Source organism: Oncorhynchus clarkii, chromosome 19 (genome assembly GCF_045791955.1).
Source record: "Oncorhynchus clarkii lewisi isolate Uvic-CL-2024 chromosome 19, UVic_Ocla_1.0, whole genome shotgun sequence".
In the NCBI taxonomy this organism is placed as follows: domain Eukaryota; kingdom Metazoa; phylum Chordata; class Actinopteri; order Salmoniformes; family Salmonidae; genus Oncorhynchus; species Oncorhynchus clarkii.
In genome coordinates, this window is record NC_092165.1 from 13,923,335 (window position 1) to 13,949,668 (window position 26,334).

Sequence of the window (26,334 nt, forward strand, 5' to 3'; positions counted from 1 at the left end):
TCCCAATTTACCTGCTTTTGTTTACATGCATTGTTATTCCAAAACATTTATGGCCAGACAGACACACACTCACGCACACACACACACACACACACACACACACACACACAGTCCTAGCGGAGAACAGCAGAGCTTGCCAAGTCAGCGCTGAGCGCTCGGAGGTGGGATCACCATGTTGGCTCTGTGTCTCGTCTCACGTCTTATGGAGGAATGGTTAAATAATGCAAAGCTTCAATTAGGGCTCTTTGGGGGTCTTAACCAGCGCCGTTCCATTTAGACCCCCCTAATTCCACTGCAGTTAAACCCAGAGCTTGTAGCATTTCAACCCCTTGGAGACCGGACAGAGGAGAGAGGGAGAGACGAGAAAAGAAGAGAGGGAAGAGATGAGGCGGAAGGCGAGAGGAGGGAGGGAAGAGAGAGGGAGGGAAGAGGCGGAAGGCGAGAGGAGGGAGGGAAGAGAGAGGAGACAAAAGGGAAGGGAGGGAAGAGAGAGGAGACAAAAGGGAAGGGAGGAGGAGAGGGAAGAGATGAGGTGGAAGGGGAGAGAGGTGGGAGTGAAGAGAGAGGAGATAAAAGGGAAGGGAGGGATTTTTCTTCTGTTGTGCTGATTGCTTTCATTCAGTTCCAGGTCAGGGCTCAGGTTGTCGGAGGAAAATGGAAATCTAAACATTTCATGGCCGACATGTCGCTGTGACCCCGGGCTCATCCCTCTCTGTCTCGCTCTCTGTCTCTCTCTGTCTCCCTCTGTCTCTCTCTCTCACTCTCTCTCTCCCTCCCCGTCTCTCTCTCTCTCCTCTTCTTCCGTCTATACTCCTCCATCTCCCTTTCCTTGCTCTGTTAGTGAGATACTGTTATTCCCTCGTCATTTCTCTAAAGCAGTAGATGAATCGTTTTTTCCCCCACTGCTTCCATTGTAGTCTCACAATGTAGGTCCGTCACGTGGACCCCAGGAAGCTCAGTTCAGTGACTGAGACTCAAAGTTGTTTGATCAAAAGGTCGTCCCTATACCATACCAGTCAGTCTTCCAGGATAGACCGGCATAATGCGTCTTCCTGATGTACGGTCTGGGTATAGACTGATATCACATGACGTAGCGTCCACCATGCGTTTTCATTCCTTTTCCTTTGTCCTCAGTGTCTTTAGCTCCATGTGATATGGTGATTCCCCCTCTCTCTTTGTGTGTTTTGGGGGGGTCGAGAGAGGCGTGTCCGGGGCCAGATGTGAATCCAGCCATCCCGTCAGCTCACGGACGATCAAGCAACCTCTCACTCTCCCAGCTTCCTCCTCACCTGGGGGAAGAGTCCTCCAGGGCCTCCCCCGTCTCTCCCCACTTCGTTTTATCCTCCCCTCACTCTCTCTCTCTCTCTCTCTCTCTCTCTCTCTCTCTCTCTCTCTCTCTCTCTCTCTCTCTCTCTCTCTCTCATTGCCGCTGCCTCTTCCCTCCTTCATTTCTCCTCGTTTCCTTCATCCCCCCCCCCCTCTCTCTTTCCTCCACATCATTCTCTCTCACCTCTTTTGTAGGTTGCCCCAAACTGACCTCAGACCAGTGTCTATAGGCATTGTTGTCATCCTACGCCACATGATGCCTGGTAGCCCATAGAGAAACAGTGTGAGGCCAGCTACTGTGTCAACATGCCACCAGGGCCCAGGTGACATGCCACCGCTCCCCCACCGACAGGCATCACGGGTGGGCTACAAACACTCAGCTTGGTGGGGTGGCTAGAGGGCTGGTTGGAGGGATGGCGGGAGAGGGGGGTGTTTTCCGCACATGTCATGGACAATTACTGTCAACTGTCACTGCTGATGTCCCCTCAAACCTGGTGATGTGTGTGTGTGCACATCAACGTGAATGGAAAAGGGGACAATAGCACAGAGCATCTCCGTCTCACCAACCACAGTCACATCACCCGGTGCACTGCACCATCACGTTCCCTCGCGATAAGCCGTATCTGCCTCTCATAATCCCTGTGTATCATAGAACCTACTCACTCAATCAAATCACATGAAATGTTATTTGTCAAATGCGCCGAAAACAACTAGACTTTAATGTGAAATGCTTTGCTTACGAGCCCTTCCCAACGATGCAGAGTTAAAAAAATTGTTACACAAGAGAATACACAAGAATGGAGCTATATACAGGGAGTACCAGTACCAGATCACTGTGGAGCTAGATACAGGGAGTACCAGTACCAGATCACTGTAGAGCTAGATACAGGGAGTACCAGTACCAGATCACTGTGGAGCTATATACAGGGAGATCACTGTGGAGCTATATACAGGGAGTACCAGTACCAGATCACTGTGGAGCTATATACAGGGAGTACCAGTACTAGATCACTGTGGAGCTATATACAGGGAGTACCAGTACCAGATCACTGTGGAGCTATATACAGGGAGTACCAGTACCAGATCACTGTGGAGCTTTATACAGGGAGTACCAGTACCAGATCAATGTGGAGCTATATACAGGGAATACCAGTACCAGATCAATGTGGAGCTATATACAGTGAGTACCAGATCAATGTGGAGCTATATACAGTGAGTACCAGATCAATGTTGAGATATATACAGGGAGTACCAGTACCAGATCAATGTGGAGCTATATACAGGGAGGACCAGTACCAGATCACTGTGGAGCTATATACAGGGAGTACCAGTGCCAGAATGACTAGGTATCACGATAGATAATAATAAGGTATTAGAGGTAGATATGTACATGGATGCAGGGTAAAGTGACTAGGTATCAGGATAGATAATAATAAGGTATTAGAGGTAGATATGTACATGGAGGCAGGGTAAAGTGACTAGGCATCAGGATAGATAATAATAACAACAACACATGAAGGTGAAAATATAATCTGATGTTTTTTTGGTTTTAAATAGCCATGCCGCCATCTGAAGGAAAGGAGAGAACAGAGGACGCTGTCAGTGGTTTGAAGAATCTAGCTCCCCATGGAGGGAGGATAGCTTGGGGGGTGTTTGGGAGGATAGCGGGGGCTCGTATTACAAGTGGTGTGTATGTAATCCGAGGTAAAGGGGATTTGGGTCTGGAGCTAAAGCTCAGTGCTCATTCCTTAGAGCGAGATACAGAGGGACCGAGACAGAGAGAGGGAGACCGAGACAGAGAGAGAGTCCAAGAGAGAGACCGAGACCGAGAGAGAGACCTAGATAGAGAGACTGAGAGCGAGACCGAGACAGAGAGGTACCAAGAGAGAGAGAGAGACCGAGACAGAGAGCGAGACCAAGAGAGAGACCGAGACAGAGAGAGAGACCGAGACTGAGAGAGACCGAGAGAGAGAGAGAGACCGAGAGAGAGAGACAGAGACCGAGAGAGAGACCGAGAGAGAGACAGAGAGAGAGACAGAGAGAGAGACGGTGAGAGAGAGACCGAGACAGATGGAGAGAGACCGAGAGAGAGAGACCGAGACAGAGAGAGAAGACAGAGACAGAGAGAGAGAGACCGAGAGAGAGAGACCGAGACAGAGAGACTGAGACAGAGAGAGAGACCGAGACAGAGAGTGAGACAGAGACCGAGACAGAGAGAGGCCAAGACAGAGAGAGACCGAGAGAGAGAGAGGCCGAGGCAGAGAGAGAGACCAAGAGAGAGACCGAGACAGAGAGAGAGACTGAGACAGAGAGAGATACCAAGAGAGAGACCGAGAGAGAGACCGAGACAGAGAGAGAGTCCAAGAGAGAGACAGAGACCTAGAGAGAGACCTAGATAGAGAGACTGAGAGCGAGACAGAGAGAGACTGAGACAGAGAGACCAAGAGAGAGACCGAGAGAGAGACAGAGAGAGAGAGAGAGACCGAGACAGATGGAGAGAGACCGAGACAGAGAGAGAGAGAGAGAGAGAGAGAGACCGAGAGAGAGAGAGAGAGAGAGACCGAGACAGAGAGACACCGAGAGAGAGACAGAAAGAGAGACAGAGAGAGAGAGCGAGAGAGAGAGAGAGTGAGACAGAGAGAGAGAGAGACCGAGACAGAGAGAGGCCAAGACAGAGAGAGACAGAGAGACTGAGACCAAGAGACTGAGAGATAGAGAGAGAGAGAGAGAGAGACCGAAAGAGAGAGAGACTGAGACAGAGAGAGAGAGACTGAGACAGAGACCGAGAGAGAGAGAGAGACTGAGACCGAGAGAGACCGAAAGAGAGAGAGACTGAGACAGAGAGAGAGAGAGAGAGAGAGAGACTGAGACAGAGAGAGAGACTGAGACCGAGAGACTGAGAGAGAGAGCGAGAGAGAGAGAGAAACAGAGAAAGACTGAGACCGAGAGAGAGAGGCAGTGTGCCAATCCTCTCCTGGGTAATCTACCAGATGCAGAGGCACTTGGGAAGCCAACACCCCGGAATTAAAACACTATCTCTGCTCTTTTCCTTACTCTCTGTGTGTGTGTGTGTGTGTGTGTGTGTGTGTGTGTGTGTGTGTGTGTGTGTGTGTGTGTGTGTGTGTGTGTGTGTGTGTGTGTGTGTGTGTGTGTGTGTGTGCGTGTGCGTGTTTGTGCCATGAAATATCTGTGTGGGAGTTTGAATAAGTTGGTTGTTTATGAGATTGTGTTGCGAGTGGTGTGTGTGTGTGACAGCAATGTGTGTTAGGAGGTAATTGCTGTAGCTTTGTAAAAGAGCCTCCAGAGCACTGCAGAGCGCAGTAGACTGCAGGGCTGTGAAGGTCATTAGTTCTAGCAGCCTCGTAATCAGATATGAAACGTTCAGTTAAGAACCATAATGAAACGTCTGCTGTTGAGCTCTCACTGATGGTCTCCGTGGCGAGCTAGGAGAATATCTGGAATCTCCCCTCCTCCTCTTCTCCTCCCCTCTTCTTCCTCTCTTCCTCCCGCTGTCATTTAAACGCCGTTCTAGGAGAAGAAGATTGCTGAAATATCCTCTCCTCCCGCCACCTCCTCCTTGTTTGCGCTCTGCTCATTCCACTAGCCTTCTCAGACTGTAACCCCGAGGGCAGATTAGAGACGTTCACTGTGACCTGTTGTTCTCTGACTGGTTGTGTAATTTGTCTTCCCAAGTTTTCTTCCTCTCGTGTATAACCACCTGTAATCATCATCTCTGAGACATTGTTGGTATTAGAAGGCAGGTAGCCTAGTGGTTAGAGCATTGGTCTAGTAACCGAAAGGTTGCAGGATCAAATCCCTGAGCTGACAAGGTAAAAATCTGTCGTTCTGCTCCTGAACAAGGCAGTTAACCCACTGTTCCCAGGTCATTGTAAATAAGAATTTGTTCTTAACTGACTTGCCTAATTAAATAAAGGTTAAATTTAAGAAATATAGAACGGCCATCTTTCAGGCTCTGAGGTAAACAGAGCAGTACTGAGGGAGGAGAAGGAGGGTGTGTGCGTGCTTGTGGGTGTGTGGCAGGAGTGTTCATCATTGTAGTGTTGTAATAGCAGCCAGATGTTGTGTTGTAATGATGCCTGCACTCATCCAAATAGGTTTACTTAAGTGTGATGATTAATTACCCAGGATGCTAGCATATGGGAGAGAGAGGGAGACTCCAGAGGCACAATGAGCATCAGTACATTTTACTGAACACAACATTCTGTTGTTGAATGTTTCTTTTGTGGGGCTGTCATCTTTTTGTCAAACCTGTAACTAACTGTGTTAGAGGTATTTTCATTTCTCCATCAAACCTCAAATCACTTACCCTTCCCCATCTCTTATGTCCTCTCCGATACAGAGCAACCGCCCAATCACCATCAGCAGGGCCAGTCCACGCTGCCGCCAGCCCCGCCTCCCCACAAGCAGCAGCCGTCGGTCACCGCGCTCAACCACAACTCCCTGAGCATCCGCAACCGTAACCCCAGCCCGGCCCCACCGGCCGCCCTCCCCGCCGAGCTGCAAACCACACCCGAGTCCGTGCCGCTGCAGGACAGCTGGGTCCTGGGCAGCAATGTGCCACTGGAGAGCAGGTAAGAAAAATACATGGCAACTGTATTAAACGTGAATTAAGCAAACCTGGCAACCTATATCTCAAATCTGGGAGCAGATTGCTCTACATCAAGACATTATGGGTTATAACATAACATTAGCATACCTGGAAAACAGAACCGCTGGTAGGCAACTAGATTCAGCTGCGGGACGATTTTTGTCAAAGCCGATGGTCGGGGAGGCCGGAACATAATTATAATAATTTGTACATTTCAACTAAAATAGATTGTATTTGAAAATAACCATAATTCCATACCTTGATTACATCGAGACATGATCACATATCTCTTTTTATTTGTGAGAATACCTGGCAACCCAATCCGCCAATCTGGCAAGGTAGTCAACCTTGGGAACCATGCCTTAGCTAAACTGGCAAAATGAAACTAGTTAAAGTGGACAAACTAGCATCTGTCCGTAACACTCGTCTGTAACATTCAGCCAACTTGGCAACCCTTACCTCAGCCATCCCAGTAACTATACCCATTTGTGACTTTGCAAATCAAACCAGAGACAATCTGGCAACCCAAACATTTACAATACTGATGTAGCAACACACTGAGTACAATGAGGGTATTTCTTTAGTGTAACCCTCCACCACTAGTCTTCCTCAGAACTAGGATCTTACAGAGAGCACACACTCAAACGTTAACACACACACACACACACACACACTGCCCGGTCACAAAGGCTTTCCTCCCACGTGTTATTGTACAGCTTTTGGACTTGTCAATCAATGACTAGGGACACAGAGGGGGGTTTAAACACACACACACACACACACATTGATTTGTGCCTCTACTGTATTATTAGTAGACTGCAGTCTGGCTCAGGTGTTATAGTGTTAATGGGTCTCTTCCTCCACCTCCTCTCTTGTTATCTCTTCCTCTACCTCCTCTCTCTGTTTTAAACAGTTACCCGCACTGTTCATTCATGCTTTCATTGTTACACAATACAACACATCTCCCTCCTGTCTCTGTGTGTGTCTGTGTGTTGCTGTGTGTGTGCACTTGCGCTGCATGTTTGTTTATGTGCCCGTGTGTGTGTGTGTGTGTGTGTGTGTGTTTCTGTGCTCGTGTGTGTAGTTGCAAGAGTGAATGTGTGTGCGTTTGAAGAAGTTACAGGGCGCTTCTCTTTTGTGAGCGCCCTCACTTACTCCGACCTCAGATCCAACAGTCAATTTGTGCCTCGCTCTTTTTTTGTCCAGAATGTTTCCCACCTTTCTTTTCCAGAAAAAGAATGAACAAATGAAAGAAAGAAAAAGAGGAGAATTAGAAAAAAACTGACTTGGCTATGTAACATTACCAGGCATAAATAGAGGGATGGCTATATAACATTACCAGGCATAAATAGAGGGATAGAGGGATAGAGTAATGAAGGGATGGCGGAATAGAGGAATAGAGGAACAGGACAGTGTAGCTGTAGAGTTAAGCAGGGCCGGGGGCCTCTGGGTGATATGTGTGTGAAAAGCCCTGGCTGTATAGTTTTATATTTTATGACCAGAGAAGTGCCAGGCCAAACAGTGTGTAAAGGGACCCTTGAACAACACACCTGGCTCTCCTAAGGGAGGCCCTGTTTCTTCTCTCTCTCTCTCTCTCTCTCTCTCTCTCTCTCTCTCTCACTCACTCACTCACTCACTCACTCACTCACTCACTCACTCACTCACTCACTCACTCACTCACTCTCTCACACACACACACACACACACACACACACTCACTCACTCACTCTCTCTCATTTCCTCTTTCATTCCCTCTCTCATTCCCTCTCTCATTCCCTCTCTGTCTCTCTGGCCTTTATGGTTCATCTGTCTCCAACACCAGAACCAACCATAACCCCAGACCTCATCTGCAACAGGCGTGTTGGGCAGCAGGAGATCGGGGGGGACTAGCTGGCGTCATGTCCCTCGCCATCCATTTCCTCTTCCTATATGTCCCTCACCATCCATTTCCTCTTCCTATATGTCCCTCATTCTCTCTCTCTCTCTCTCTCTCTCTCTCTCTACTCTCTCTGTCTCTCCTCCTCCTCTTGTCCATGCTATCCTCCTGTATGACCTTGGCTGTCCTCCTCATCTCCTATTGACAAAGCAATATGTAGACATCTATTATTAACAAGAGGGTCTTAATGCTCGTGTTACCCCCCCCCCCCCCCCCCCACCTCCACAGGGAATACAGTTCCACCATGGCATCTGGGCCCAGGGGTGAAGGGGAAAAACACAACACAGGAATGCAGTGGTCAACTCAAAGCCCCGGTCCAAAACCACACCATGACCCTCAGTCTGTGTGTGTGTGTGTGTGTGAGAGAGATCCTCCCTTGCTGTGTGTAGGAAGCCTTTTAACCCAAGCTCTGGCTACAACATGGACAAACACTACAGCACAGAGTACTCACAGTATCAGATTCCCTCTCTCTGCTTTGTAGGCACCTAATTCAACACGTTTGGCTCACACTAGCAGATTTGAGCACTCCCTGTCTGCATCCCAAATGGCACCCTATTCTCTATAATGTCATTCAAAAGTAGTGCACTATAAAGGGAATAGGGTGTGGGGCGGCAGGTAGTCTAGTGGTCAGAGCGGTTGGACTAGTAACCGAAAGGTTGCAAGATCAAATCCCCCAGCTGACAAGGTAACAAGCTGTCGTTCTGCCCCTGAACAAGGCAGTTAACCCACTGTTCCTGTCATTGAAAATAAGAATTTGTTCTTAACTGACTTGCCTAGTTAAATAAATAAAAATTGGGATGCAGGCTAAATGAGTCTGCGTGCAAAGGGAGGTTGTGTTTCATGTGTATACACAATAAGAGCCTGTCAGGGAAATAAACTAAACTGTGAACTCTCTTCATTTGATTTATTTCACCTTTATTTAACCAGGTATTTAACCAGTAGAAAAAGAAGTCTATATACGATGTGAGCAAATGAGGTGAGATAAGGGAGGTAAAGGCAAAAAATGGCCATGGTGGCAAAGTAAATACAATATAGCAAGTAAAACACTGGAATGGTAGATTTGCGGTGGAATAATGTGTAAAGTAGAAATAAAAATAATGGGGTGCAAAGGAGCAAAATGAATAAATAAATACAGTAGGGGGAGAGGTAGTTGTTTGGGCTAAATTATAGATGGGCTATGTACAGGTGCAGTGATCTGTGAGCTGCTCTGACAGCTGGTGCTTAAAGCTAGTGAGGGAGATATGAGTCTCCAGCTTCAGAGATTTTTGTAGTTTGTTCCAGTCATTGGCAGCAGAGAACTGTAAGGAGAGGCGGCCAAAGGAAGAATTGGCTTTGGGGGTGACAAGTGAGATATACCTGCTGGAACGCGTGCTACAGGTGGGTGCTGCTATGGTGACCAGCGAGCTGAGATAAGGGGGGACTTTACCTAGCAGGGCCTTGTAGATGACCTGGAGCCAGTGGGTTTGGCGACGAGTATGAAGCGAGGGCCAGCCAACGAGAGCATACAGGTCGCAGTGGTGGGTAGTATATGGGGCTTTGGTGACAAAACAGATGGCACTGTGATAGACTGCATCCAATTTATTGAGTAGGATATTGGAGGCTATTTTGTAAATGACATCGCTGAAGTTGAGGATCGGTAGGATGGTCAGTTTTACAAGGGTATGTTTGGCAGCATGAGTAAAGGATGCTTTGTTGCTAAATAGGAAGCCAATTCTATATTTAACTTTGGATTGGAGATGTTTGATGTGAGTCTGGAAGTAGAGTTTACAGTCTAACCAGACACCTAAGTATTTGTAGTTGTCCACATATTCTAAGTCAGAACCGTCCAGAGTAGTGATGTTGGACGGGCGGGCAGGTGCAGGCAGCGATCGGTTAAAGAGCATGCATTTAGCTTTACTTGTATTTAAGAGCAATTGTAGGCCACAGAAGGAGAGTTGTATGACATTGAAGCTCGTCTGGAGGTTAGTTAACACAGTGTCCAAAGAAGGGCCAGAGGTACAGAATGGTGTCGTCTGTGTAGAGGTGGATCAAAGAATCAGCAGCAGCAAGATCGACATCATTGATGTATTCAGAGAAGAGGGTCGGTCCAAGAATTGAGCCCTGTGGCACCCCCATAGAGACTGCCAATATGCTCTGTGACGGTGGGATTTGATAAATGTTCCCCTTGCACAAACTGAATCGCAAATCAAGCCCATCATTTCTAAACCAGACATTATTTTTGACATTGAGGCTCAAGAAGAAATGATGAAAGAAAAGTGTAATAATTTAAGGGTAGGAAGTACTCTCCAGGCTTCAACGGTTCTCTTTCTCTTTCAGAGGATGTTGATGAGCAGGTATCATCCCTTTTAAGGTTTTATTGGAAACGTAGTTTAACTACATGTGTGCCGACGAGGAGTATTTTACTACACATCATCTCATCTTACAACATCTTGATCATGTTGGCTCCTTCTGTGAAGTCTTCTTTAAATCTTCTCAACTATGTTGGTCGGCCTGGCAACAAAGTAAAGATCCTATATATAAAAACATAAATATTTTTCGTTATTGACAGCATGAGGTGTACTATTTATTTTTATAAAAACGGTTGACAGATCACATAAAAAAAACAGCTGCATCTTTAAGGGAAATAATGACACGTTGTTGTCTTAGAAACGTACCAGAGAAGGCCATTTTCTTTAGGCTTCAGATGCGGTCTTTAGTCAACTTTCTGCACGACAATATTGCTACATTTGTGTTTGTTCTTTTGACTTCCCTTCCCTCCATCTCAGTTCTTATGTTCTTTTTTGTTGCATCAATGAAGCAATAGTAAAATAATATAGCCAGATATACTTATAAAAGTAAATATAGGGTACATTAAAATGATGACAATTACTCACACACTCATGACGCACACACCCTCTCACCACCACCCTCTTACAGAACGGTCTCCATCATAACCTTTTAACTCAATAAGCCCACTTTAACCACCCTCCTCTTCTGTCACCATTACTCCTCTGATTACACCATTACTCCTCTGATTACTATATTGTCACATATTCATTTAATACTGAGGACATAAAGAGAAAATCCCCTGGAGACGAACGCTAACGTTAGCTAGCTCCTTTCACCATGACAATAACATTGAAAAGCCCTGTTGAGGAGACACTATAGCTAACGTTAGCTAACTCCTTTTACTACGACAATTACTTCTAAAGCCCTGTTGAGGAGACACTATAGCTAACGTTAGCTAACTCCTTTTACTACGACAATTACTTCTAAAGCCCTGTTGAGGAGACACTATAGCTAACGTTAGCTAACTCCTTTTACTACGACAATTACTTCTAAAGCCCTGTTGAGGAGACACTATAGCTAACGTTAGCTAACTCCTTTTACTACGACAATTACTTCTAAAGCCCTGTTGAGGAGACACTATAGCTAACGTTAGCTAACTCCTTTTACTACGACAATTACTTCTAAAGCCCTGTTGAGGAGACACTATAGCTAACGTTAGCTAACTCCTTTTACTACGACAATTACTTCTAAAGCCCTGTTGAGGAGACACTATAGCTAACATTAGCTAACTCCTTTTACTACGACAATTACTTCTAAAGCCCTGTTGGGGAGACACTATAGCTAACGTTAGCTAACTCCTTTTACTACGACAATTACTTCTAAAGCCCTGTTGGGGAGACACTATAGCTAACGTTAGCTAACTCCTTTTACTACGACAATTACTTCTAAAGCCCTGTTGGGGAGACACTATAGCTAACGTTAGCTAACTCCTTTTACTACGACAATTACTTCTAAAGCCCTGTTGGGGAGACACTATAGCTAACATTAGCTAACTCCTTTTACTACGACAATTACTTCTAAAGCCCTGTTGGGGAGACACTATAGCTAACGTTAGCTAACTCCTTTTACTACGACAATTACTTCTAAAGCCCTGTTGGGGAGACACTATAGCTAACGTTAGCTAACTCCTTTTACTACGACAATTACTTCTAAAGCCCTGTTGGGGAGACACTATAGCTAACATTAGCTAGCGCCTTTCACCAATTACATCTAAAGTCGTGTTGTGTGTTCTAGTGTTCCATCACCTTTGCTACTTCATCTATTGTCTCCTCCTATTGAGATCTTGTATAGAGTCTGGTTCCACTCAGTGACGGAGTGCTTCAGTTCTCTCTGAGAGGTTCTAAGAGTCTGTCTTAGAACCTGTGTATGTCACAAACCACTTAACATGGTGGTGCTTGATGCATTCAAAGACCCCTCTCTCTCTCGCATCTGCAGATGAATAACTCTCTATACATAAATAGGGTCCTCTCAGCATGGTCAGTGAAAAATAACAAAAGCATTGCTTCTTTATATACCCCGACACACACACACACACACACACACACACACACACACACACACACACATTTCCACATCTGTGAATCCCAACCACACAACTTCAACTTCTCTAAACATAGCTTCTGAGAGCAAGGAGATGATTCCAAGCAGGGTGTGAACGACAACCCTGATATAGGAAACAAATGTGTGTGTGTGTGTGTGTGTGTGTCTGTCTGTCTGTCTGTGTCTGTGTGTGTCTGTCACTTAAATGTGTCCTTGTTATCCGCCTACCAGGATAGACTGTAATTAAAGCCTTTGCCATAAACCTAATGCTTTATAAACTTCCCCTGCAGAAAGACAATAAACTCCAACAGTGATTAACTGTTCTTTTTGATGACAAAATACTGTATTTTACTACACCTTTCATTATGACAGTATATCAACAACAGCTTTTTAATTCAGCAAAATCAACCATGTGAATATTTGAGTGCTATTTGAAATACAAAACGACATTAATAATGATAATACTGTGATGAAAGTCTCTGTAAATGATTTGTACCGTGTTACAGACGCGCATACAAATCAGAATTGTGACCCATAACTTAACGCCGATAGCGCTATATCTCGGCTTCACTGGCTGGAATTCAGTCTGAGTGGCAAGTCTGTACAGCCCAGGGGTTATTTCCTTTAAACACTCAGTGAATATCAGAGAGACAAGCTTTTCATCAAAGACACATTATTCCACTATCCTGTAGCGCAAATGAGAAAGTTAGATCAACACCATTGTAATGGCTTGATCAACTGCTTCTTAAAGTCTCTCATTTTATTGAAAGTATCTCTTACTTGAATTCTTCACACCATATTCCTCCTTAGCTCATAACGCGAGAGAGACGCGCACACACACAGGCACAATCATACGCACACACACACACACACACACTCATAGCTCCTCGAGAGAAGAGACAGACAGCCGGCCTATCATATGTACACCGAGGTTAATCTCTTCAGACTAAACACACACCAACTGTGGTATGCCTTTAGCTAACCCACACACACAGCCCCCGACCTCACCAGCCCCAGACTATCTATGGAAACACGAGGAAGGCTATGTTCTCCAGTCCTGTTCGTGAGCCGACTAGCTAATAAAGTTTGTACAAATATTTTACAGCCTGGGGGATTAAATCAATGTTGCCCCCGGTAACATTGTGAGCGATAAGCTATAGCGTCACCATCCCATGAATGCCAATTATGGACATTGGCATATATCCATACACCTACAGGAAAGAGCTGACGATACGAGGCTAGGTTCTTCACTTTTCTTTTCTTTCATCTGTCACTGGTACTTTTTCAAAGTCAAGCTAGGGTGTCAGACTTCAATGTCTGTGCTCTCCTGCAGCTTTGTGGCTGTCGTCATCGAGATAATACCTTTTGGCTTTCATTTTATTTTCGGTGTTTCTTTGTGGATTGCGTAGTACTTTTTTTGTGGATTGATAGTACTTATGTCAGGATAATGAACATGTGAAGTGACGATTTTGGAGAGGGACATAATGAGAGTGGAGAGATTTTGAGTTTTAAATGAGTTGAAAAGTGGATGGATGGAGGGGGAGGCCCAGGTGTTTGAGAGCTGTTTTGTGAATGAGAGAGGGATGGGTATAGCATGTCAGAGGTCTGAGTGGAGGACAAGGAGGGGTGGAGAGGAAGATGAAGGATAAGTAGATAACATGAGAGAGAGAGAGAGAGAGAGAGAGAGACAGAGAGAGACAGAGAGAGCAGTCGGGATAGAAAAGGGGTGTGTGGGTACTCAAGGGGATTAGGTTAGAGATGGGAGGAGTGTGAAAGGTCTCATTCCGAGGTGATAATCCCTCATCACCCAATCCGTGACTCATTGTCATTCTCACCTGTTGTGTCAGAGGACTGCCTCCCACGCCTGTCTCACACACACACACACATCATAGACACACAGAGACACATGCATACACACACATCTCATAGACAAACACACACACTCCTTTGCCGCACCATCCCTCCTCTCTACCTCTGGATCAGTTTTCATTAGCCCGGTCTGCAACTCAACACCTAGATTTTACGACAAATATGATTCCCCGCCCCTTTATTTTCTCAAAGTAGCTCAGCCTCTTGTCTTTTCTCTGAGCCTGCCATGTTGCATTAACTTCCCTTCAATGTAATTTATATGCTCTGGGGGGAAAACAATGTGTGTTGACGTAGCTAACCTGCTAGTTCTAGCTATTGTACAGTATGGCTGCATGCTAGTGCTAACATGTCTTCTCTATTTATTTATTTTATCTTTATTTAACAAAGCAAGTCAGTTAAGAACAAATTCTTATTTTCAATGACGTCCTAGGAACAGTGGGTTAACTGCCTGTTCAGGGGCAGAACGACAGATTTGTACCTTGTCAGCTCGGGGATTTGAACTTGCAACCTTCCGGTTACTAGCCCAACGCTCTAACCACTAAGCTACCCTGCCGCCTCTATAGCCTCACGCTAATGCTAATATTGCTTTTCTATCCTCCTGCTAATGTTCACATAGCATCCATATGTCCCAATGCTAACACTAACATGAGCGTGTTTAAGACCTCAATGCTAACATAGCTTATTTATGGCCTCATGCTAATGCTAACAAACTGTTTAGTCTCTATGGCCTTGTGGTAAAGCTTATATATGTCAACATGCTAACGCTAAGATTATTGTCTCTATGGCCACATGCTAATGTTAGCGTCTCTCTCCTCAGCCCATTGTTGGAGAGCTCTGGAGATGTGGAAGGGGATATGGGGGGGATTAGCATAGTAATGCTGCTCAGCGTCAGGCCACCTCCAGTCAATTAACAATGGTGGCCCCCGCCACATGCGTGCCTTTGCTCTTGCAGTCGCTCTACAAATCCCTTATGCCAAAGGAAACTGGTTGCGGCTGGCCCACTATCAAAGCACTGAGAAACCCTTTTGGCCCCGTAGTGTAGGTATCGGGCACAGAGATGCTATCTAAAGGATAGAGCAATTATATCTATCCTCTGTTGCCGTTTGATTTCAATACTCACGGAAGAAGTCATTGAACTTTGTCTAGATTTTATTATCATTGTCAGGTTTTTTTAATCCGAATATTTAATTATAGTTTCAAAACGTTTTTAAATCCAGACACGTTTCCATGTAGACTTCGTCTCTATCTTTTCACTGATACGAGCGAACAAAGATAATGTTTTGGTTGAAAGGAGCCTTTTGAACTGGATAAGGTAGCTAAATTCAATTAAAAAGTATCACCATTTCTTCCCATAAACGCAGAATCCGTTTTCATTCGAATGAATTGTCTTTTTAATTAGGAGATTGATAAGAACGCTCACATTGTTTTTTAAACAAACATATTCGATTTCCCATTTGAGGTATGACTTTTTCTCTAAATACCTCTCTCTCACTTTTCCACAAAATGAAATATGAAAGACACCATTGGAATGTGTTGCACATTAGACATACAATCCAGACACCTGGCAATTTGATAAGGTCATAAATAATACTGAAGTGCCTATCGCATATCCAATGTAGTGTATGTATGGGTAATATAAAGTCTAAGAAGACAAATGGGTAGCAAACACACACACACACACACACACACACACAGAGTCAAACACCCTGGGGAGCTAAATGCTTTACAGTACACTAAAACAATGTGTGAACGCTATAAGAATGTAAAATACTAGGGTGAGGAAAACCAACAGCCAAACAAACGAGCTTCACTGACTATACCGTTTTAGACGAACATTTTATACCTGTACTTTAGTGTTACACCAATCTGGAAATAGCAAACTAAATAAAACTTGATTTAAAGTGGATCTAAATCTATACAAGGAAACAATACAAGGAAATGCAGTATCTGAGTAAGCGCTTACACACTCTTTTCAACACACACTCCCTCGGGGGTGTGGCGTGACGTTGGAGTGGTGCTTCGCGGTGAGATGGGAGTGGAGAGAGCAGTTCTATCTCCATTTGGCCAGGTCAGTAGGGTCAGTCTGGGCTGGAGGGCTACATTGCCATGACGCACAGGTCACTAAGGTCAGGGTATGTGTGGTCAAGACTTATAACTGGACAATTCATCAGAGAGAGAGAGAGAGAGAGAGAGAGAGAGAGAGTTTTAAGTTCACATGCATAAGTACAGTGAAATGCTTAACTTGCAAGCCCTACCCAACAGTGCAGGGATCTGTATCAAATGGGATAACTAATACAAAATATTTAAACATGTAACTAGAGAAATAGAGAGACTTATTATCCCTCTAATAACATATAAAATACTATTGTTCTGGTTTGGCTCCAATATCTTTTATTGTCTGTTCTCACCACTAGTACAGAGAAAAAAGAGAGAGGCGAGGGGTATGTAAGAGCCTATAGCAGGGTTATATAACAGGGTTATCCACAACTCAATTGAACACATTGACTCTGCCAGCGTGGCCTTAAACAGCCTGCTTTATGGAGGGAATAAAAGACTCTCCTCCATCTCTGATCGCACCGCTACTTTCTCTTTTCATCATCACACATTTATCTATCCCCCTCTCCTCTCCTCTCCTCCACGGTCTCTTTTCATCTATCCCCCTCTCCTCTCCTCCACTGCCGCTGTGGAAATGGAGGGAGGAGGTGGAAGAGAAGTGAAGATGAAAAATACACAAAGAGATAGAAATGAAATTCGAATGTGTCACTTCTCTGGATCGAGGGCTTCGGCTTGTATATTGAATGTGTGTGTGTGTGTGTGTGTGTGTGTGTGTGTGTGTGTGTGTGTGTGTGTGTGTGTGTGTGTGTGTGTGTGTGTGTGTGTGTGTAGGTGTGTGTGTAGGTGTGTGTGTAGGTGTGTGTGTAGGTGTGTGTGTGTAGGTGTGTGTGTGTAGGTGTGTGTGCCTGTGTGCATGCTCAGGTGGCTGAGTGTGCTTTTGGGACCTAATTAGAGTGTGTGTCCTTACGCAACTGCGTGTGCCCGTGCGTGCGTGCGCGCGCGTGTGTGTGTTCTTCCAACCCTGCATGTCTGTGTGACACCTGTCTGCCAGACAGGTCCACACAGGGGGACCATCTCCCCATCGCTCTGTGTGTGTCGACATGTCTGGCTGCCAAAACTAATAACGTCGGCAATAACACTGATCTCCTCAAGTCTTCCCTTCTCTCTAATTGTGTTGTATACTAATACACTTTGATTAAACACACACACGCTTCTCTAATTGTGTTATGTCTCTGGTATCTCCATCTCCCTCATGTAGAAAATTAGCAAAGCAAGCCGTTCTGGAAAACGGGCATGACAACCTGATAGAGATGGATGTGTTCCCTCCCGCGTGCCACGAAGGTGCCTATGGGGATGGGTACGTGCCTCCATCTCAGTCTCTCCGAGTGTCCATCCCCTCCGCTTGTCGTCCTCCTCTACGCATGTGTAACCCCTGGCAACATTGAGCCGAATACAAGCACACACACAGAGGGATTAGCATCACGCACATGTCCAATCCCATATACATTTGTTTTCCACAACTTTATCGGGGACACACTATAAGACAAGACACTGGGTAGAAAGCATGCCTTGGGGTCGTATTGTAACGCTATTGGGATGCAAGCCTTTGTAATCGTACTGCCTTCTTTGGCCTACCAACCCTCTCACATAGATTCCCTCAGTCTTATCCCGGACTTCACCCAGTGTGTCACAGCAGCAAGACGTTACCATGTAATGGGATGGAAGGCTCAGTGTTGTCTGGCTGGTTCTAGAGCTAGAATCAGCTCTGTTTGTCCCATTGTCTGATGTCTCCATGCTTGTTTCTTGTCCGTGTGCTTGTCTAAAGCAAGACAAAAGACACTATTAAACCAGTCCTGTTTTGGAGCATTGCTTACCTTGGCTGTCTGTTTGCTAATCCAGATTGGGCTTTGGCATGGTTGTTAAGTGACAAAAGGGGGGAGAGGAAGCTTACATTTGAAAAACATACAGGGATGGGTTTGTCAGTTCTGTCCCGCACTTAGTTGGGTTGTAGTTGTCTTCGGTGAAGGAGAGCTACTTCCTCGAGGAAGGAGCAAACTAAATTGAGGACGGACACGTCACCTCTGAGGGATTTTTAAAGGGTTAAGTAAACACTTCCCTGGTTTTAATATCCATTCTTTCTGCTACTCTGACACTTATCCCTGTCCATCAGGGTGTGGATCTACAACTTCAAATCCTCTCTCTCTCTCTCTCTCTCTCTCTCTCTCTCTCTCTCTCTCTCTCTCTCTCTCTCTCTCTCTCTCTCTCTCTCTCCCTCATACTCATACTCATACTCATACTCAAACTCATACTCAATGTTCCATGTACTGAGATCTACTTCACAATCAGAGAAACAGCTTTACCTGCATGTGGTGTATGCTTGTGTGTGTGAGGGTGTGCGAGCACACACCACACTCACGCACATACTCTCATTCTCATGCACACACACAAACAAGGGCATTCACGCACCCTCTCTCTCACACACACACACACACACATATACACAGTAAAGCACCCTCAAACACACTCCAGGGTCTGATTGGAAACTAGAGTGAAGCCCTCTGTCCTCTGGCTTGCTCCCTGGTTCAATCAATGAGCAGTGACACACACACACACACAGTCTCCAGTAGAAACACACACTAATTAATTTGATTAAAATAGCTGACCTTGGTAATTACCTCAAGCCAGCTGGTCTCTTAGGTAATCCTACTTGTACTGCTGGAAGGGGATTTTTTATTTAAAAAATACAACCGCAGTCCTTGTATGTCTTTCCATAGCATTTTTGGAATGCTCTGTCTGTTCCGTGTTCATATGCTTCTTGTTTTAGACTTCACAGGCCTTCAAGTGTTTGTTTGTTGTTTGTTTAAACTAAGTGTCTCGTTCATTTGCTACTGTAGCTGTTACTTTGTTTGTTTTAAACGGGAACCTCAGAAACCTGGTCCCAGATCTGTTTATGCGATCTTATCAAAGAATGACCAGGAGTTGGGTATACAGCACAGACAGATCTGGGACCAGGCTAGAAATGTGTAGCCGATGTAGATCCATTCCATCTCCTACTTTGTCCAGTCTCCATTCTCACCCTCCTTCTCCCTCCCTCTCTTTCTTTCTCCTCTCCTCTCCTCTTCTCCAGGCACTTCCTCTTCAAGACAGGCACCGGCACGACCCCTCTGTTCAGCACGGCTACTCCAGGCTACACCATGGCAACGGGCTCCGTCTATTCGCCGCCCACGCGGCCCCTACCCAGAAACACCCTCTCCCGCTCCGCCTTCAAGTTCAAGAAGTCCTCCAAGTACTGCTCCTGGAGATGCACTGCTCTCAGCGCCGTGGGACTGTCCGTCCTGCTGTCTGTCCTGCTCTGCTATTGCATAGGTAGGATAGTACTGCTACAGTGTATGCACCTACACACACACTCACTCTGTAGTGGATACCTTATACAGATGTAGGATCTTAATTTGAACAGTCTTTTGTTACTGCAAAATTTTCTGAATGCAGATGAGCTACATGATTGACAAATTCACTGATAACATTAAGAGTATTGCACTTTTTATGTAGCCTTTTTCAGTCAAAATGAAGGGCTAAATGTAAAAATCCTGTTGCTGCAGGATTATTTTGCTGCGACAATACTGGTCAAATTAAGATCTAACATATGTAGGTAACCGTTGGATCAGCTGTGAAAGTAATTTCCAGTGTTTTAAAACCACACTCCCCCAAATCTAGCATCTACCACATGAAACGGGTACATAAGGTTTAGACAAAGCAGTAACCAACCACAGCTGTCTATCGCTAAGGCCCCAGGGCTCTTCCGCTTTGCTTTAGTTTACATTCCTTCGACAGCGCTGTAAATGCCAATCTGATAGCGATAGCATTTCCTATCACTGACATTGGACACGCTCAGCCTTAAACAAGCACAGTGATTGCTCAGGTCTTTGATTATAAACCCTGAATAGTTTCAGTTTCCAGCTGGCGCGGAGGAGTATTGTTGACACACACACACACACACACACACACACACACACACACACACACACACACACACAGGAGTGTGTTGCCACAGTACCCCGATGCCTCTATTCAGTTGTTGTGACTAGCTGTGATAGATAGCAAATGCAGCAGCTATTGCTCATAGAATGTGTGTGTGTGTGTGTGTGAGAGAGGGAGGGAGGGAGAAATCTGACTGTATTAGTATTCACCATGCACTACATTCAGCTATAGCGGGAAGGAACTCTCTGCCCCCTCATCCACTCTGTTGGATCTCTGCTGTAGAGAGAGACAAATCACATGTTGTTTATCACAGGCTTCATAAACCACAGGTGTAGACCAACAGTGAAATGCTTACTTTACAGGCCCTTCCCAACAACGCAGAGAGAAAGAAAATAGAGAAATAATAGTAATTATACAAGTAATAATAGATACACATAATAGATAACGTGACTATTTACAAGGGGTACCAGTACCAGTCTATATGCAGGGGTACGAGGTAATTGAGGTAGATATCTACATATAACCAAGAATAAAGTGACAGATAGTAAACAGTACCAGTTGATATGCAGGGGTACGAGGTAATTGAGGTAGATATCTACATATAACCAAGAATAAAGTGACAGATAGTAAACAGAACCAGTTGATATGCAGGGAGGGGTATGAGGTAATTGAGGTAGATATCTACATATAACTAAGAATAAAGTAACAGATAGTAAACAGTACCAGTTGATATGTAGGGGTACGAGGTAATTGAGGTAGATATCTACATATAACTAAGAATAAAGTGACAGATAGTAAACAGTACCAGTTGATATGCAGGGGTATGAGGTAATTGAGGTAGATATCTACATATAACTAAGAATAAAGTGACAGATAGTAAACAGTACCAGTCTATATGCAGGGTACGAGGTAATTGAGGTAGATATCTACATATAACTAAGAATAAAGTGACAGATAGTAAACAGTACCAGTTGATATGCAGGGGTATGAGGTAATTGAGGTAGATATCTACATATAACTAAGAATAAAGTGACAGATAGTAAACAGTACCAGTTGATATGCAGGGGTATGAGGTAATTGAGGTAGATATCTACATATAACTAAGAATAAAGTGACAGATAGTAAACAGTACCAGTTGATATGCAGGGGTATGAGGTAATTGAGGTAGATATCTACATATAACTAAGAATAAAGTAACAGATAGTAAACAGTACCAGTTGATATGCAGGGGTATGAGGTAATTGAGGTAGATATCTACATATAACTAAGAATAAAGTAACAGATAGTAAACAGTACCAGTTGATATGCAGGGGTATGAGGTAATTGAGGTAGATATCTACATATAACTAAGAATAAAGTAACAGATAGTAAACAGTACCAGTTGATATGTAGGGGTACGAGGTAATTGAGGTAGATATCTACATATAACTAAGAATAAAGTGACAGATAGTAAACAGTACCAGTTGATATGCAGGGGTATGAGGTAATTGAGGTAGATATCTACATATAACTAAGAATAAAGTGACAGATAGTAAACAGTACCAGTCTATATGCAGGGTACGAGGTAATTGAGGTAGATATCTACATATAACTAAGAATAAAGTGACAGATAGTAAACAGTACCAGTTGATATGCAGGGGTATGAGGTAATTGAGGTAGATATCTACATATAACTAAGAATAAAGTGACAGATAGTAAACAGTACCAGTTGATATGCAGGGGTATGAGGTAATTGAGGTAGATATCTACATATAACTAAGAATAAAGTAACAGATAGTAAACAGTACCAGTTGATATGCAGGGGTATGAGGTAATTGAGGTAGATATCTACATATAACTAAGAATAAAGTGACAGATAGTAAACAGTACCAGTTGATATGCAGGGGTATGAGGTAATTGAGGTAGATATCTACATATAACTAAGAATAAAGTAACAGATAGTAAACAGTACCAGTTGATATGCAGGGGTATGAGGTAATTGAGGTAGATATCTACATATAACTAAGAATAAAGTAACAGATAGTAAACAGTACCAGTTGATATGCAGGGGTATGAGGTAATTGAGGTAGATATCTACATATAACTAAGAATAAAGTAACAGATAGTAAACAGAACCAGTTGATATGCAGGGGTATGAGGTAATTGAGGTAGATATCTACATATAACTAAGAATAAAGTGACAGATAGTAAACAGTACCAGTTGATATGCAGGGGTATGAGGTAATTGAGGTAGATATCTACATATAACTAAGAATAAAGTAACAGATAGTAAACAGAACCAGTTGATATGCAGGGGTACGAGGTAATTGAGGTAGATATCTACATATAACTAAGAATAAAGTGACAGATCGTAAACAGTAGCGGCAGCGTATGTGATGAGTAACATAAAAAGTTTGTGCAAAAAGGGTCAATGCAGATAGTCTGGGTAGCTATTTAACTATTTAGCAGTCGTATGGCTTGGGGGTAGAAGCTGTTCAGGGACATGGTTGGTTCCAGACTTGGTGGATCGGTACCGCTTGCCGAGGGAGAGAGAAATGGAGGGAAAATAAATCATGTTGATTCAAACACACTCGATAACTGGAGCTAGATAACTGGACTCTCTCTTGCGCCTGCAGACACACACACACACAGTGGGTAGGAACAGTAAGCCCAGTTGACTGTTTGTAGTAGTCAGTTCAGAGTGATGGATCTAGCCCTGCAGCTGTCCAGAACAGAACAGGAAGCCCTCACACCTCAGTGTGGACTATAGAGCTGTGAGACTTAGAGACCGACTAGATGGACGCTGCCATGTTACCTGTCTGCTGTCCACTTAGCAGCACTTGAGCAGAACCCCCCCCCCCCCCCCCCCCTTCTTCTCTCTCTCTGTCAATACAGAGGCTAATGGGCCTCTGGGCCTGTCCGTCACTCAGATAGTGTGAAGGATGACACACTCGTGTGGAGGACACACACGCACACACACACATAAGTGCATGCAATGCTCTCTCTTTCTTCCACACACACACACACACACACACACACACACACACACACACACACACACACACACACACACACACACACACACACACACACACACACACACACACACACACACACACACACACACACATACAGTTGAAGTCAGAAGTTTACAATGGACAATGACCCCAAGCATACTTCCGAAGTTGTGGCAAAATGGCTTAAGGACAACAAAGTCAAGGTATTGGAGTGGCCATCACGAAACCCTGACATCAATCCTATAGAAAATGTGTGGGCAGAACTGAAAAAGCGTGTGCGAGCAAGGAGGCCTACAAACCTGACTCAGTTACACCAGCTCTGTCAGGAGGAATGGGCCAAAATTCACCCAACCTATTGTGGGAAGCTTGTGGAAGGCTACTTGAAATGTTTGACCTAAGTTAAACAATTTCAAGGCAATGCTACCAAATACTAATTGAGTGTATGTAAACTTCTGACACACTGGGAATGTAATGAAAGAAATAAAAGCTGAAATAAATCATTCTCTGACATTCCACATTCTTAAAATGAAGTGGTGATCCTAACTGAACTAAGACAGGGCATTTTTACTAGGATTAAATGTCAGGAATTGTGAAAACTGAGTTTAAATGTATTTGGCTAAGGTGTATGTAAACTTCCGACTTCAACTGTACACTAGAACTCACAGAATACAAACCCAAATGCCTTCACATCCGCTATTCTGAACCGCCAGTGATTCACATAACCTCATCCTCACCAAGGAAGATACATTATTAATATGTCATGCTGCCCAGTAGGCTTGAAAGGAAGGAAGAAAGACCCCGAATGACCTGTTCAGTGCAGCGACAACAACACATTCTCTTCCTACCAGAAAGCTAATGATGGAATCCAACCCAGCAGGAAATGGTTGCTGTGTCAGTGGGGTGTCAGCGGGCTGTGTATGTGTGTGTCCGTGCGTGCAGTGGCGTGCATACACACTCCGCCCCAGCGCCAATCATTCCAACATTTATGTCCGGACCAGAACCACAGTAGGGCGCCCCGCCAACCAAAGCTAAGTTATGGTAAAATATGGAGAGCTAATCTCTACGGCTCCCTGTAGGGGACAATCATTACCATCCACCCTCAGATTGAGTTTCTCTGTAGCCTTTTATCTGAATACGTCGGCTTTGGCGGAGGACACTGTTGTCTTTCCACAAACCTCATTATGTGTTTCTGTAGTGAGAAACACACATGCTTACTCAGTGGTCGCCTCATACGGAGTCAGTCCTGATAATGAGGTGAAAGAACCTTAATGAAGAATTCATGAGACCATGAACACAGTTATGAGGAGATTTGCGACACACACACACTAAACACACACACACTAACTTTACAACACACACACACACACTAACAAACACTAACTTTAAAACACACACAGACACTAGCACACACTAACTTTAAAACACACACACTAACACACACTAACTTTAAAACACACACACACTAACACACACTAACAAACACACACTAACACACACTCACTTTAAAACACACACACATTCACACACACACTAATTTTAAAACGCACGCACACTAACACACACTAACTTTAAAACACACACACACACACACTAACTTTAAAACACACTAACACACACTAACTTTAGAACACACACACACTAATTTTAAAACACGCACACACACACACACACACACTAACTTTAGAACACACACACACTAACTTTAAAACACACACACACTAACACACACTAACAAACACTAACTTTAAAACACACACACATTCACACACACTAATTTTAAAACGCACACACACTAACACACACTAACTTTAAAACACGCACACATTCACACACACTAATTTTAAAACGCACACACACTAACACACACTAACTTTAAAACACGCACACACACACACTAACTTTAAAACACACTAACACACACTAACTTTAGAACACACACACACTAATTTTAAAACACGCACACACACACACACTAACTTTAGAACACACACACACTAACTTTAAAACACGCACACACACACACTAACTTTAAAACACACACACTAACACACACTAACTTTAAAACACACACACACTAACACACACTAACTTTAAAACACACACACACTAACACACACTAACTTTAGAACACACACACTAACTTTAAAACACACACACACTAACTTTAAAACACACACACACTAACACACACTCACTTTAAAACACACACACTAACTTTAAAACACACACACACTAACTTTAAAACACACACACACTAACTTTAAAACACACACACACACACTAACATACACTAACTTTAAAACACACACACACACTAACACACATTCACTTTAAAACACACACACACTAACACAAAGTAACATTAAAACACACACACTAACTTTAAAACACACACACACTAACACACACTAACTTTAAAACACACACACACTTAAAGATGAACTCTCTAAAGTGTGTATCACAAGCCTAAAGTGGTCGGTTTTTGTGTACTACGTCATCCAATTGTTATGCAATATGTTACGAATTTTGCAATTTGTATGATATGTTCCAAGTTAAATTTGGGTAATATGTTAGGAATTTGTTGTGCTTAAGATCCCAGAGTGCAGCTTTAATTTGACTTATTTCAAGCATGTATTCTATTATGGCTCAACTTTATGGCCTGATAATGAAAACACTTTGCGTGTGTGTGTGTGCAAAGTGTTTTCATTATCAGGCCATAAAGTTGACACTGTGTGTGTGTGTGTGTGTGTGTGTGTGTGTGTGTGTGTGTGTGTGTGTGTGTGTGTGTGTGTGTGTGTGTGTGTGTGTGTGTGTGTGTGTGTGTGTGTGTGTGTGTGTGTGTGTGTGTGTGTGTGTGTGCGCAAAGTGTTTTCATTATCAGGCCATAAAGTTGACACTGTGTGTGTGTGTGTGTGTGTGTGTGTGCAAAGTGTTTTCATTATCATTACCGTGTGTGTGTGTGTGTGTGTGTGTGCAAAGTGTTTTCATTATCATTACCGTGTGTGTGTGTGCAAAGTGTTTTCATTATCATTACCGTGAGTGTGTGCAAAGTGTAAATAAATGTAACAAATTTAACACCAACACCAACCTTGTATGGTACTTCGGCACAGAGGACTATGACTTTCCTGTCACCAAATGCTGGTAGCTTTAAGGTTGAGGAGGAGCAATAGACAGTATATTAGAGCCTGTCATGAATG

At 44.0% G+C, this 26,334-nt stretch overlaps 1 protein-coding gene across 4 annotated transcripts in view; it reads left to right on the forward strand.

The window, feature by feature from the left end:
* Positions 1-26,334, forward strand: part of LOC139374734 (teneurin-3) — a 320,057-nt gene that overhangs the window by 173,398 nt on the left and 120,325 nt on the right. For 2 of the 4 annotated variants that reach the window (XM_071115856.1, XM_071115857.1), the window contains exons 3-4: positions 5,687-5,918; positions 19,291-19,529. In XM_071115856.1, coding sequence (XP_070971957.1) covers positions 5,687-5,918; positions 19,291-19,529 — 471 coding nt within the window. Of the gene's footprint in view, positions 1-5,686; positions 5,919-17,421; positions 17,521-19,290; positions 19,530-26,334 lie in introns of those variants that run through there. The other 2 variants (XM_071115855.1, XM_071115858.1) reach the window with 2 other exon arrangements.